The 15,673-nt window shown below is 45.8% G+C and overlaps 1 protein-coding gene across 2 annotated transcripts in view; it reads left to right on the forward strand.

The window, feature by feature from the left end:
• The window catches only part of GSPT1 (G1 to S phase transition 1), a 34,119-nt gene extending 20,862 nt beyond the window's left edge, over positions 1-13,257 (forward strand). For both annotated transcript variants that reach the window (XM_066640551.1, XM_066640553.1), the window contains 11 exons: positions 355-388; positions 1,283-1,360; positions 2,672-2,852; positions 3,242-3,396; positions 4,740-4,880; positions 5,485-5,578; positions 6,579-6,659; positions 8,280-8,453; positions 8,783-8,872; positions 10,197-10,365; positions 11,453-13,257. In XM_066640551.1, coding sequence (XP_066496648.1) covers positions 355-388; positions 1,283-1,360; positions 2,672-2,852; positions 3,242-3,396; positions 4,740-4,880; positions 5,485-5,578; positions 6,579-6,659; positions 8,280-8,453; positions 8,783-8,872; positions 10,197-10,365; positions 11,453-11,505 — 1,250 coding nt within the window. In that variant the 3' untranslated portion in view covers positions 11,506-13,257. The remainder of the gene's footprint in view (positions 1-354; positions 389-1,282; positions 1,361-2,671; positions 2,853-3,241; positions 3,397-4,739; positions 4,881-5,484; positions 5,579-6,578; positions 6,660-8,279; positions 8,454-8,782; positions 8,873-10,196; positions 10,366-11,452) is intronic.
• Positions 13,258-15,673: the final 2,416 nt, after the last annotated feature.

Consider the following 15,673-nt stretch of genomic DNA (forward strand, 5'->3'; position numbering starts at 1 on the left):
TAGCTCAGCTTCAGCTTGTCAGCTGCTTCAAGGTCACACGGTGCCGGTGGCCTCGAACTGGCGACCTTGTGGATGTTACCTTCAGGCAGACGGAGGCTCCACCCTCTAGACCAGACCTCCTGCCCTCTAGACCAGACCTCCTGCCCAATAGTTGGACCATGCAAAGTGGTACAGTGGGGAACAAACATTGAGAAACACTGCCTTAGACTACTTACATGGGAGTCGGTCCCATTGAGTTCAGTGGGGCCTGCGTCTAAGTAGGTATGCCAAGAATAGCACGTAGTGTGTGATGTGCCAACCTTGGAAAATCTAGTTTTCTCAAATTAATTTTCTTCTTGGTAAAATCTTTTTTAGATGCCGGCAAATCGACCATCGGAGGGCAAATAATGTAAGTAGTCTGTTCTTTCCCAGTTGCTGCCAAACTAGTTTAGCTTCCTTGATTCCTTAAAGCAATTCTTTACTGTTTCCATTGGGATGTGCTTTTACCTTCCTTAAGGGACTCCTCCTACTTTAGGGTTTGTGCAGTTTGTTTCGTATAAACAGGTTTTGCATAACTTTGTTTGTAAGCCATGAAACAAGTACTATAAAACTGCATTCATGAGCGTTTTTAAAACCCTGAACCACACTAAGTTCTCTTTCTGTGTTTTTTAGAATAAAATGATAGCAGTACTAAATGCTGCTTTTTCCATGCAATTGTCTGATCTGTTGCAAATCAGCTGTGTGTAAGGTTCTAGTTCAGGGGTGCTGACATTTTTTGGCTCGAGAGCTACTTTGAAACCCAGCAAGGCCCGGAGATCTACCAGAGTTTTTTTTACAATGTTTGCGCCATCATAACATATAACATTTATGTGTACAATGTATGTTGGTGTACCTTGAGCCCCACTGAGTATAACAGGACTTACTCCTGATTAGACATGCCTAGGATTAGGCTGTGAGGCTGCAATCCTAGCCACACTTACCTGGGAGTAAGCCCCATTGAGTACAATGGGCCTTACTCCCGGTGTTTCCTCCCAGAGGCACCTGAAGGGGGCGGTCGGTACTCCGCAATCTACTCATTTTGTCTCTACCGGTAGATCGCGATCCACCTATTGAGCACCCCTGTTCTAGTTCAAGTTTCTGTGATTAGTTACTTTTACTTGTCTTGTGGTACTGTGACAGTGGACTCCAGGTTAGCAGTTACTCAGGCTGCATCTTAAATCCAAGGCATCCCATCTCCCCCCAACACACCTGTTGTTCTGTAGGAAGCCTCTTCATTGTACTGAATATAAAAATCTCTTACCAGGTACTTGACAGGCATGGTTGACAAAAGGACGCTTGAAAAATACGAAAGAGAAGCTAAAGAGAAAAACAGAGAAACCTGGTATGACGCTTGCATTTTTAAGATGATCATGCCTTGAACTAAAACTGCCTGTGTGTTCCACATGTGCACCTGGTCCTGTTTCCGTTTAACTTGGAGAGAACCACCCAAGTTAAATACAACGCTGGCTTCCATTCAGACTGCTCCAGTACACTGCCTTCCTTCACCAGTCACAGTTTGGGTCTGGTGGCTCCAACAGAACTGGTGGTGAGGGAGGGGCATAGGACTTTGGGTATTGGCCCAGTAGACCTATACACTAAAACCAAAACCTGACAGTTGAGGTGGAAAACCTCTTGCAACCCCAGCACGTGGAAGTAAGCAGGGCCTTGGATGTGTGAAGAACAGAAGCTGGAGCCCAGAACTTTTTGTTTAGAATAAAGGAGACTGGTATCGTTGAAGTCTCAGCAATTTCAACGCAGCAGCTCAGCCTGTAACATTGCTTGATATGAAAAAAGTGGATAGTGAGGCATTTTTCTCCATCTCGCACCATGCTGGGACTGGGAGGGGGGTCATCTGATGAAACAAATCGGTGGGAGGTTTTGGCTGAATAAAAGGGAGCACTTGTATGCACAGCATAATTAGTCTGTGGAATTCATTGCCACAAGATGGGCTGGTGGCTTTGGAAGGGTATGAGACACATTTAGAGGACAAGTCTGATAGGGACTACTAGCCATGATGGCTACATGCTGCCTTCAGGGGTCCAGGAGCAGCTGCTTCTGAATTGCTGGTGCGAGGGGATGGGAGTGGGGTCTGCCTTCATCTCTCGCTAGGGGACTTCCGAGAGGCATCTGCTTGGCTGTTGTGGAAAACAAGATGCTGGACTAGAATAACCTGAACCAGCTGGGGTCTGCCTGACCTGTACAGTGGGGGTGGTTGGGGCAGGGTCCCATGCTACAGTGGGGTGACAGCATATGACACAGTGTGTTGTACTGTGGGAGCCTCTGTTCATTCTCATTCCTATACAGTTCTGTAGAAGTACATCCATGCCACTTGGCTGAGTGAAAGGCCTTCTCTGTACGCATGGCAGCTGGGGGATAACTTTATCATCAACAATAAGCTACGTGTTCTCTCCTCAGCTTGCACCCTTATTTAGCCTAGAGGTCTCACATGGTAAAGTGCAGCACTTTTTCCCCAGAGACTTAAGTGCTTCCACTTGAGCGCTAGGAACGGTGAACACAGAGCACAAGCAGCTCTGCTGTGTAGTCCTGCCTGCAAGAGACCTTGCTTTGTACTTTTAAAGGTGGTGCTCAGAGTTGGGCTTGAAAACAGTCAGCCTCTAACCAGCGTCATCCCGCATTATTTTGCCTGTCCTAGGTATCTCTCCTGGGCCTTGGACACGAACCAGGAAGAGCGGGACAAAGGTAAAACAGTGGAAGTGGGTCGGGCCTATTTTGAGACGGAGAAGAAACACTTCACAATCCTGGATGCTCCAGGGCACAAGAGCTTTGTGCCAAATATGATTGGTGGCGCTTCTCAAGCTGATCTAGCTGTGTTGGTAAGAGATCATTTAGCTCCTGTTCTGAAATGAGTGCCTTAAGCTGCTAAATTGCCACTGGCCATGCCATGCGCTCTGTGATTATTGCAGGGCAGAAGAGTGGAGGCTGTCTGCCTAGAATGGGCAGACGTCCTGCTACCTTCTTCCCTTTCATATTCTAGAAAGGGCAGCAGGAAGCTGGGTGGCTCTGGTGAAGCCACAGGTCTATAGTTACCCACTGAAACAGCAGCTCAACCACTCCTTAGTCCCTCTTGGGCCCATTAAAGGTCTAGCCTTGAGTCCTACAGCCCTAGTGGTGGTCATTTTCCTCCTACAGGAAGAGAAGAAATGGTGGCTGCTTTCGTTTAACACTCAAAGCTTTGTCTTACTTTGATTTCTGCTTCAACTAGGTTATTTCTGCACGGAAAGGAGAATTTGAGACTGGTTTCGAGAAAGGAGGACAGACAAGAGAACACGCCATGTTAGCCAAAACAGCCGGTGTGAAACATTTAATAGTTCTTATTAATAAAATGGATGATCCCACTGTGAACTGGAGCAATGAAAGGTACATTGTCTGAGATTCTTCTCTGCACTGGCTTTCTGTGTGTCCTCTTTTTGAAACCTCCTTTTGCATTAAAGGTGGAGGGTGGTCTCATTCAAGTTGGTTGGGCTGTATTACAGTCGCTGGTGATCAGGTGGAAATGTTCTTCATTTGACTTGGTTCATCAGGAAAATCCCACTAGCTGAAGTTCCCCCATCCCAGTACCTTTTCTGTAGTTCTTCAGTCAGAAAGGAATATGCCTTCATCACCTGCATATGAATTTTCCAGAGGCACATGCCAGAGCTAGGATGCTGTTCGAGATGGATCTTGAGAATGATCTGGTAGGGCTGAATGCCTGATCTTATAGACCAGTGGTTTTCAACCGCTGAGGCTGCCTCAGGTGTGCCGCAGGATCAGAGGAGGCAGGCAGCAGCTGTGTGCCCGCGTGCGGGAGAAGCGGCAGGCAGCACAAGCAAGGGAGCAGCCAGGGAAGGGGCTGGTCGAGGCTGCTTTGCATCCCATGCAGCAGCTGAAGAGTCTGCCTGGAGCTTGCTCCTGCTACTGAGCATGACTCAGGCTGCAGCCTGATCCTCACTTTCCTGGGAGTAAGCCCCGTTGGCTACTATGGGGCTTACTTCTGAGGAGACATGCATAGGGTTAGGCATGAAGGAGGTTGTTGCCTACCTGCCTGCTGATTGGCCAACAAGAGAAGCCTGGAGGAGCCAGGAGGTGGGAGCTGCAGAGTGAGTGAGAAGAGGGAGCCAGAAGCAGGCAAGCAGGTACATAGCGAGTGAGTCTGCTGAGGCCCCAACCTAAGATTTCAGGGTCCCTGAAAGTCCCTTTTCCTTGCCAGTTTGCCTGCAACTCCCCAAAGTGACCCTCCCTGCACTTTTAGAGGAAGGGCGCTGGGCCACAATCGTATCTATACTTTCCTGGGAGTAAGCCCCATTGACTATAATGGGGGTTACTTCTGAGCAGGCATGCATAGGATTGGGCTCTGGGGGTGCTATCCCATCCACACCTTCCTGGGAGTAAGCCCCATTGACTATAATGGGGCTTCTGAGCAGGCATGCATAGGATTGGGCTTTTGGTTGCAGTCTTTTTTTCCTCAAATACACAAGCAGGCAATTGGCACTTCTCTCTCTCCTCTTCTCCCCCACCCCACCCCCTTCCCCAGGAATATTTCCTGGGGAAATAATACATAATTTAACTTAAGTAAAAAAAACTGGTAGTGTGCCTTGACAATTTTAGTACCTTGTCAGTGTGCCGTAAGCTGAAAAAGGTTGAAAATAGCTGTTATAGACCTAGACATCGCCTCTCCCAGCCCTGTTACGAAATTTTGCTCCTGCTTGATTTAACTCCCTTAGGTATGAAGAATGTAAAGAGAAACTGGTGCCATTCTTGAAGAAAGTCGGCTTCAACCCCAAGAAAGATATTCACTTCATGCCCTGTTCCGGCCTGACTGGAGCAAACCTCAAGGAGCCGTCGGACTTCTGTCCTTGGTACATGTACGTAGAATTTCTTGATTATGCGCCATCCCGTACAAGAGCAGGCCCTTCTGCTAAATTGTTGGCAGGGGAAGTGGCTGGGTAAACTGGAGGGAAATACAAACTGGAGCTTCCCTGTGCTCCCTGATGCCTTATAAGGCATTAAAAACATCACTTCCAGTTTTCCATAAAATCAGAAGTGACTTTTTGCCTCTAAGGCTCAGTCTTAGTCCAGCAGAGGCTGCGGACAGATGTCCACGGCCTCTGCTGTGCTCAGAGGACCCTCTGGAGGCATGCCCTTGTATCTGGGGAGGGGTTTCTGGAATGGAACCTCCGCAGATATGGGGGCAGGCCTGTATACAATAGATATTGCTTTGAAAAAACACCATAAACATTTAATTACAATAAGGCAATAGCATCGGAGCCTGAAAACAGAAGTAGCAGCATAAAATCTAATAAAAGCCTTGGCAGTTATATGGACTGGCTATAGGAGCATAAAAGCAGCAAGCACTACAGCAAATAAAACCAGTATCGTCAACCACAGATAATAACATGGCAGCAGCAGTAAAACAGCCCTCAGAGTGGTACTGTAGACTTGAGTGGAATGTTTGTCTTCCCTTTTCAGTGGGCTACCATTTATTCCTTATCTGGATAACTTGCCAAACTTCAACAGATCAGTTGATGGACCAATCCGGCTTCCAATTGTTGATAAATATAAGGTATGGAAATAACTTTTTCCTTAATAGATGTGCTGGCTCTAGCATGCCAGTTTCTCACTAAATGGGGAATGGCTGCATGTTAAAAGTGCCTTGTGTTCTCCCTGAAAAAAACTGAGACAGTCCAAAATGCAGCCATTGGACTGTGCACATGTATTGCTCTCGCAGTGTCCACCTTGAAACTCTTGGTTGATGGGGTGACTTCTGGGAGGGATGAAAGCATTGCAGTGATTCCATAGAGTAAGAAACATTTTGGGTCTGAAAAGGAAAAATCCAAGGTTCTTAAGTGCAGATTCCATACTTGTGTGGCAGACCTGTAAAAGCATGGGGGGATGACTGTACATGGGTACACCTGCACATATTCTCCCTTCTCGCCCTTAGTCCGGTAAATGTAACATCAGTCGCATGTGCAGATCATGGTTTTTAATGCTCAAAAATTGAAATGAGCTTAAATGCTTGACCATGTTCTAAGTCAGGTTAAGTGCTTAGGAATGGTTGAATTGTGAGCAAGAAAGCTGATCATGACTAATTCTCATTGAAATCTGTGAGTCGTAACTGACATGAGGATACAGCCTTTGAAGCCCATTGATTTGATAGCCTTCAAAGGGGATTTCACCACTTCATGGAGAATGGCTGCTAGTCACATTGGTTACAGACTATCTTCAGAGTTCAGGGGCAGTATCAATCACAGGGGAGCAATGAAATATGGGGGTCTACCTTCATTCCCTTCTTGTGGGCTTCCCCAGAGGCATCTGGTGAGCCACTGTGGGAAACGGGATGCTGGACTAGATGGCCCTTTAGCATGATCCAGCCAGGCTGTTCTTGTGTATGTGTATGTGCAGCTATTGAGAGAGAAACTGCAGTACTTTGACAACTTGGGTATGAATTTATGGGCACTCCCCAGCTGTAAGCAGTCAGCAGCTTTGCACTGGGATTTGCTTGGCATATCATGAAAAGCAGGACTGAGTTGGTAGCTTTAACTTGGTATCTCTTCCCTGTGAAGGACATGGGCACGGTGGTTTTGGGAAAGCTGGAATCGGGCTCCATTTGCAAAGGACAGCAGCTTGTGATGATGCCAAACAAGGTATGTCTCACTTCCCCCTCCTTTAAAACACTTGAGAAAGTCAATTTTTTTTTTTTGAAGCTGAAAATCCAGCATGTCCCAGTGAAGCTGCTATTGCGTGCTTGGAAAGGTTTCTCATGCAGTTGATGTTCAGTTGTAGGTCCTTCATCAGAAGCCTGGATCTTGAGTGCTGCTTGGGCATGCCCAGTAGAACCTTTGGCTCCTCTCTGTTGAGTGGCAGGGTCTCATGCCATATCAAATGGTTTTAAAAAGCTTTGTCATCCTAAAGCAGGGGTGCCCAAACCCCGGCCCGGGGGCCACTTGCGGCCTTCGGGGGCTCCCAATCCGGCCCGCAGGGAGCACCCAGTCTCCAATGAACCTCTGGCCCTCCAGAGACTTGCTGGAGCCCTTGCTGGCCTGATGCAACTGCTCTCAATGTGAGGATGACTGTTCAACCTCTCACCTGAGCTATGGGATGAAGGCACCTTCTACTACTTGCTGTTTCATGTCTGTGATGCAGCAGTGGCAGTGAAGGAAAGGCTGGCCTTGCTTTGTGCAAGGCCTTTTATAGGCCTTAAGCTACTGCAATACTTTTTTTCATTCATATGTTCAATCTCAAATATATTCACTTACGTAAATTTATTCAGATTTTAAATGTAAATTTATTTATTTTTCCCCTGGCCCCCTGACACAGTGTCAGACAGATGATGTGGCCCTGCTGCCAAAATGTTTGGACACCCCTGCCCTAAAGGAAGAAACTGGTACTTTCATGAGCCTGCCCCAGCAGCTCCCTGAATCTAGGCCAGGACTTTGGAGGGACCCTCCGCCTTGTGCTTTCTGGTCATGGCAAGCTGCAACTTGGGACGTTGCACTTCTCCCCCCTCACCGGTGGAGGCTGAGCTAACAGAGGGTGGGCAGGCAGAGTTTGCCCCAGCTGCCATTTTGGCCCCACCTGCAACACTGGCTCATTTCCTTTTTTGGCCCCTTGAAGTTTGTGGTCCCTGTCTTGCATCTCCTGCACGTGAGAGGGTAAAAGATATTTCAGAGTCTGTTTTGCCACCTTTTATTTTTTCAAATTAAGGCTCCTAATTTTTTATCTTAGTAATGAGGCGTAAGTAACAAGCATTTGGTTTCCTCTGTTCTGAACAGTGTTCAGGCCCTGCTAGTTTACCGTGCTTGGAAAAGGGACAATTTTTATAACTTAAAATGCCAATATAGCCAGGCTGGGTGTCCCAGATAAGTTAAAACCCACCAGATATTCTGACTTGGTAGGTTGCATTGGTCCAACCGCTTGGTCCCCCCAGTCTCCTTCTCACTTGCCTGCTCTCCCTGCCTTGGCAATGCCTCACTTTGTGCTTCGTCCGCCTTTCACAACCAAGTGTGTGCTTTTGTGCCATTTTCTGGCCTTTCTGTCCTTGCACTTGACTCGGAAGGAAAAAGACAGAATGGCAGCATAAAGCCACACAGGCTGATTGGCCACCACTGGGTGGAAAAAGAAGGAGTCATGGCTGCTTACCTACATGCCTTTCTAGCCTGTTGGACTCCTGACAGTGGGTCTTGTGTTGCGGGTTGGAGCCTGAAATTAGGTCTGGCACTTTAGATAAGGATCACTCTTTTACCCAAGCCCTGTCTGTCTTTAAGCACAATGTGGAAGTCCTCGGAATCCTTTCTGATGACGTGGAAACTGATTCAGTAGCTCCTGGTGAAAATCTGAAGATCCGACTGAAAGGAATTGAAGAGGAGGAGATCCTCCCAGGGTTTATACTCTGCGATCTGAATAACCTGTGTCATTCAGGGCGTACCTTTGATGCTCAGGTAAGCTGGTTGAACTGGAATGGTGTTGCGTTCAGCTGGTGGATGACGCCAAAGTGTCAAGGCTTATTTGAATGCCTTGACCAATGCAGCTTGGTTCGGAGACGCACCAGCCATTAAATCAAACCTGAGACAACTGCATTCATTACCCACATTTCAAGCCCTCACCTTTGCAGGAACACCCTGTCTGCTTGTAGGCCAGTCACCCTTTATATGTTTGTGCTGAAGGTGTTCCTCCTGGAGAGTGACCTGGGGAATGTCCCAGGGTATCCATCAAAGAAATAGGTGCATTTCTGCAGGCTGCCATTTTACTAAATTATTCTTCGTTGCAGATAGTGATAATTGAGCACAAATCCATCATCTGCCCAGGTTACAATGCAGTATTGCATATTCATACCTGTATTGAAGAAGTTGAGATCACCGTAAGTATCTCTTTCCAACAGAGTATCTGCATAGTGGCTTTTTCGTGTTCAAATCATAATTTGCTTTCCCTTCCTATGTAGTGACTAGTATTGGCCTTGTATTGGAGCTGAACTTGAATAGCCTGTCTTAAGTCCTCCAAGTGAGTTTGTGGCAGGGGTCACATTCAAATTGGGACTTGGTCTGCAATCGTAGCTGCACTTACCTGGGAATAAGCCCCATTGACACGATTGGGAGTTCAGATTGGGACTTCTGAGTAGACATGCATAGGATTGGGCTCTTAGGACCCAATCCTATCCAACTTTTCAGCATTGATGTAGCCCTGAGATAAGGGAACAAACATTCCATCACCTTGAGGAGGCCTCCGTTACTGCCTCCCTTTGCAGGATGCAGCACAACCTCCAGTGGCAGAGCTGCATCAATGCTGGGAAGTTGGTTAGGATTGGGCCCTCTTCAATTATCTTCAATCACCCCTGGGGGCTGGGGGATAAGAATAGGCCCTCAGTTTGGCTGTACTTTTTGTAAGAGGTGACTAAACAGCCACCAGGTAGATGGAACTCGTTAGCCTGGGAAGGCAGCTCATCTGAGAGAAGGAAAACTCTGATCCCAAACCTCCACTGCCTTGTGGCTACATCCAGTTATGGAAAAGGCTTCAGGAGTCAACCTCGAGGCAAAATCTGGAGCCGGAGTCCCTGAGGCAGTTCATGGCTGAACACAGTCACATTCTGGCAACTCCTGCGACGCCGCTGGAACCAACCATATTGGCTTCTGCCTTTCCATTGGACCATTTCAGCGACGTGGAGAGGGGGAATTTGCTGCATGGGTAACAGCCTATCCTCCATACCTACTTTACCCAGGCTTCGCGCACTGGACAAGGCACTGTTCCAGAACCACTATTCAGAGCGCGATACCATAGTCTTCCGAGACTGAAGGATGCCAACAACATTATCTTCAATCATCTTTCCTGCTCCAGGGGTCCCATTGGAATTTGGGGGGGGGGTGTTCCAGTTTGAGTATCAGATTGCATTCAATTTTTTCAACCAATTGTCTGAAAACAGTCTCTTAACAACTGATTCTGGATTAACTTTCAAAACAGCAACAGCATAAAACTACTAGTGGTAGGATTCCATTTTCTGCATTCTGGTTAGAGTGACCAGGTTCTTTTGAAGGATTGATGTGGCTAAAAAGCTTCTGACAGAAATTAGTTATGGGTTTCTCTTACTTTAGAGCAAGTCCTTTCCAGTAGTGTGACTGTTAGATAATCAAACTTCTGCTGGGTAAGGGGTTGTCCCTTTTCAGCACTTATCCTGTTTTTATCTTGTGCAGGCCTTAATTTGTCTGGTAGACAAAAAATCAGGAGAGAAGAGCAAGACACGGCCCCGTTTCGTCAAACAGGATCAAGTATGCATTGCCCGTTTAAGGACGGCAGGAACTATCTGTCTCGAGACCTTCAAAGACTTCCCTCAGATGGGTCGCTTCACCCTAAGAGATGAGGGTAAGAGGAATTGGAAACGGGATTTGTTGAGAAAGGGATGCAGGCATCACCTTACCCAGGGAGGGTGGGAAGTGTAAAGATCTGCAGTGACTTGTGACCAATGTTGCTTCTCATAGCTTTTGCACATTATAGGCAGCACATCTGCTGAAATCGAAGGTGTAGCTAATAGCCCAGGACAGTAATGTAGCACTATCACATGACATCAGTTCTGAGTTCACCCCGAGGCAGCAGCACTGGTGGTGATTGCTTGAGATCTGGCTGTCACCTCCATTCCTTCTCCTGTGGTAGCTCTCCCTTCAAGGCAGAGCCTCCAGAGGAGAAGGAACAGTGGTAGCAGCCAGATTAAAGTGGCTGCTGCTAAGGCTGCCTCTTTCTTCAGAGGACAATGAAAGTCATGGAGGAGAAGGTGCTGGTGGAGGAAAAAAAATGCTCCTCCCCTTGATGGAGGAAAAAACGTTCCTCCCCTCAGGCTCTGCCCTTGTTACATCTCTGTGAAATCATAGGCTATTGAGGAAAATACTGGATGAATGTCACTTCTGGATGCTCAAAATTCAGAGGAGAATTTTTTAAAAGAGTAAATTGCTTTTGGCTCATTAGTGGGGATTCTTTAGTACAGTGGCTGCCCTAATCTTCAAGGGCCAGTAAGGAGCAGGATGGGGAAGGAGGAAGTACACAAGGACGTATGCCAAAGGGGTGGTACCCTCTGTCTCCTGCCTGTCCAGCCGGGAGGGAGACGGGTGGGGGGGGGAGAAGGGAGGGAAGATGTTCGGCGTTCCACACTCCCACTCTGTGGAGGAAGCAGGTGCAACATGAACACTGGAAGGGGGGAGGTGCCATGTGAAGTCACAGGGAGTTCAGAAGAACTGAGAATTCCACATCTGTCCCTTCCAGGCAGTTGTGGGCCAAGGGAGCCATTGGCAAAAACTGTTCTGTGAAACCAGATGTGGGTTAAAGCCGAAGGCGATGCTGTATAAAATAGGGGTGGCTGTTTCATGCCTCATAATGCGTTAATGTAACTTTTTCAAGGCCTTGACTGGGTTTTTCCTGACATCCATTTCTGTATTTTTATTTTTTATTTTTTGCTTAGGTAAGACCATTGCAATTGGAAAAGTTCTGAAATTGGTTCCGGAGAAGGACTAAGCATTTGTTTTTGACCAGGCTGCACAAATACTGTGAGGAAAAAGAAAAATTAACTCTGCAAAAGCCTACTCCACATCGCCTTCTTTTCTTCCCATTGATCCCCTCCTCCCTGTATTTTGCAAAGACAAAACTCCACAGCAGAAGTCCACATTTTGTCAGCTTTCTCATATTGAGAGCTCTGCTAGGCCACTGTTGAATTTCCCTGCCCCATTTTTTTTCTCCTCCTCCTCCTAAATTCTGCTTCCTCGGAAACGTTTGGCAATAGCTTTGTAAGTGATGTGGACAAAATTGCCTAGAATTATGAAAAATCTATAGGATTTCTGTTTAATTGTCCCTCCCCAGCATATTAAAAAAACCATTTTTCAAGGCTGGTTTTTGGCGTGCGCTCAAGCAGGTGTGCACATGTTTAAAAAGACAACTACCATGTGAATAAAACTATTCAATTTGAAATCTTTTTTGGTATCTCAATTGCTTTGGAAATAATGTCTTTATCCAGGTGTAACACTGTTTCATTAGCTTTTAACTTGCCAAAGTAATTGTGATTCTTCAGTTACTTCGGCCTTCCTAAAAAAAAAAAAAACCCTGACTCTTCCCTTTGCTGGCTCCTCAGCCAAGTTTTAAATGAAGCAATTAGACAATTGACAAAATTTGTACTAAAGATTTTCTTTTTTTTGCCCTTTTCTCTATGATGGTTAAATTCTTAAAATTTTAAATACTTTCATGCAAGTATGGTACTATTTAATTAGTGTTGCATCACTTTATATCTCCAAGAAGAGTTAAAGTCAACACAACTTGGTGAGGCACAGTTTCTGAGCAAGCATCAACCAGCTGTGTCTGCCGAAATAGGCGATCGGAATGTTTTTTGGGCAGGAAACAACGCAGACCGTTTGAAAAAACCTGTTCCACTGACAGTTCTGACCATAATTCTGGTAAAACGGTGGTTGGTCTGTGCTCAAGTGTCGGTTTACAGTAAAAGTTCCTGAGTTCTATCTTGAGGACTGGAGAATCCTTGGGTGTGTTGCGTCTCTTTTGTGTCAAAAATCTTTCAAAAAGATTTTTGATTAAGCCAAGTAAACCGACCGTAGATAAGAGTATTCCCTGTCCAGCTCAGAGCAGCAATATATTGGCTCTCTTGAGAAGCACTACTTATTTAATTCAAACAAACTGAAATGTGTTTTAAGGTGTGTTTAAAAAATTTTGAGAGTGGAATCAAGCACATCGCCGATAAATTTTTGCATATCAAAGCGATCCGGACTCGAGCAGAGAACGTGAATAACGAAATGGAGTGATTAAACAGTTTGAAGGAATAGAGTGAGAAGCATTTACTTGGGTGAAAACAGAACATAAACCTTGTTCCATTGCTATGAAAAGGAGACACGATGATATCAAGAGTGCGGCCATGGCAGTCTCCACAATTAGACTCCTTTTTATTGAAGTCTGACTTTCTGGGATTGTTAGAAGTACTTCTCCTTACTACTTCTGCAGTTGTATGTTCAAATAGCAGTGTACTCTGACTTCCAGCCCTTTCTCAAACTCTGCAGTCACATGACTTTCATTTTCACCAAACTCTATAAAGTTTTTAAAATGTTTGCCCAGTTTTTTGTTTCCTTTGTAACTGTGGATCTCCCATCCATTTCATTTTAAGGCTACATTGTACGGACGGAGCAAAGTTTATTGTCCTTCAGTTTCCTATGACTACACTTGTAGCTACCGTAATGCATGAAATTTAAATAAATTTTATTATGTCTGCAACTTTCTGGGCTTTTTTTCTGGCAGTTGGGACAGACAGCAAGTCAAAATAACTTTTTGAGCCTGTGCTAAATTCTGATAACTTTTCCTTGGAAGGAAAAGTGTTGTTTTTCAGGTGCAAGAGCTGATTCTGTGTTCACAGTTCAGGGACCAACCCGTTGGTGAGGCCAGATGAAGCCATTGCCGCTGAATAGATTTGTTGGAGACATCTAGCCCAACCTTCCTGAATGCTGGGGGGTGGGGGGAGGAATGGAGCAGATAAAGTGGAGAGAAGAGAATGTGAAGCTAGAGTGTCTGAGATGTTCCAGCCCTGCTCTTCCCCAATTTTTCCTCTTCTGCTCCATACTCTATTTTCTTGAATCCAGAGAAGTAAGAGGAGGTGAGCAAGCAGGTGATGGCATTTGACATGTTGCCTCAAGAAGTGGGAGTTTTGAACTTGCCCCTACAAATTCCCCCTCTTATAGAATGTAGTGATTTTTGACTGCTGTGCCACAATACATTGATGTGCCATGAATGGTCTGCAGGCATGCTGTGTGGGTCTGGTGGAGGGTTATTTATTAGTAGGGCCACTGGGGAATGACACTCTAGTGGGACTCACCTAGGTTTTCCAGACCTTAAAAAAAAGATATAGAAAGGAATAATTGTAAGTAATGTTTGAGGGTCTTTTTTTGTTTATCTCCCTGTATTTATACATGCTTGCAAACTGCAGGAGCTGAGCTCTTTGCAGGGTAAGTAGCAGCTACAGTATCTGAAGTCTGAATAGGCTTGAGGCAATTGCTTATCTGATCTTTCCATCACCCTTTAGTGACCCACCAGTGGGACCCGACCCACAGTTGGGGAGCCACTGTTTTAAACAATTATCGCAGGGGAGAAAGCAGTATGGTGTCTTTTATAACTGTCTCGCTGAGGTCAGATCAATTGTTTTGTAGGGAGAGGAAATACTCTTCAATGATTCTGACTCAACAATCCCAAAAATGATGTATGGTGGAGTGTATTCCTCTTGCACCCGTACCATTCATCTTAGCATCTCAAGTCAGTTGGACGTCATTCAGCTTTTCCTCCACTAAACAGTTTTTAGGAAAGTCTCTTGTCCTATCGCTTCCTTGGCCCTTTTGAAACATTGAATCAAGTCACTTGTTTCCTGTGGTGGTAAGTGTGACTCTGTATTTTCCTGACATGTCAGCCTATTTGAAAATCCTTCCAAATAAAGGATACTTGAAACTAGTGTGTCATTCCTTTGTAAGTTTCTTTTAAAACTCAAGTTATGCTGCTGAGTGCTGTAGAAAATTTGTTGGATTATAAGAAAGGCCCATCTAGTCCAGTTTCCTGTATCTCACAGTGGCCCACCAGATGCCTCAGGCAGCACACAAGAGACCTGCATCCTGGTGCCACTCCTGGTATTCAGAGATGGTCTAGTTCTAAAACCAGGAGGTTGCACATACCCATCATGGCTTGTAACCTGTGATGGACTCTTCTTCCAGAAATTTGTCCAATCCGGTTCTTAAGGCTTCTGTGGCAAGGAGTTCCACAGACTAATTACAGGCTGGGTAAAGAGATTTTTTTCTGTTCTATCGTAAGACTCAGTTTTAGTGGCTGCCCCTTGGTTCTGGTGTTGTGTAACAGGAATAAGAACATAATTTCTTGTATATGTATAATTTTATGTGTCTTGATCATGTCCCCCTTCCCCCGTGCCTTTTTTATAGACTGAAAAACCCCAAAGGCTGTGGCCTTTCCTCGTAAGGGAGGTGCCCCAACCCGCTAATCATTTTGGTTGCTATCTTCTGCATCATTTCCACTATATCCTTTCTGAGATTTGGCAGTCAGAACTGGCTCAAGCATTGTGTATTTAAAATTCTCGGTTGATCATTCACTTTGTGGTGATCTTCTCTGTCCTGCTACTGTATTCTGTAGCACCTTTCTGTGCCAGGAGATTTCAATTGTAGATTGCAATCTACATTGCAACATTACCAGTAGCAATAATGTTTCATCCTTTGGGTTGGGGCTGTGTGGTATAGCCCTGGCTTCAAAACCTGGTAGAGTTACCTCTGAGCGCCTAGAAACCCTGCAGGCGTTAGCCTTTAATAAATCAAAGTTCCCTGTCCCCAAAGAGCTCACAGTCTTAAAAAGAAAAAATGCAGAGAAGGCAACAGCAATGGCCACCGGAAAAGACCCCCCTTGCTGGAGTGCAGAAGGTCAGTTGCCCCCCACTCTCAGTTGTCAGCCATTCATTCTCACTGCTAGAACTAAAGCAATAGAATCCTGCAAAGGATGCTTGCCCCTGGCGCCAGCAGGGGCCGCTGTGGCGCGCGGGTGCGCACCTTGGGTCAAGGAGACGAAGTTGCAGCTCTTTCCCATTCACTGCCATAGAGAACTGCAAGCGCATAGAGCTAGTAAAAGGCTAGAGCATCTCCCAAGTTTA

Source organism: Tiliqua scincoides, chromosome 13 (genome assembly GCF_035046505.1).
Source record: "Tiliqua scincoides isolate rTilSci1 chromosome 13, rTilSci1.hap2, whole genome shotgun sequence".
NCBI classification, from domain to species: Eukaryota; Metazoa; Chordata; class Lepidosauria; order Squamata; family Scincidae; genus Tiliqua; species Tiliqua scincoides.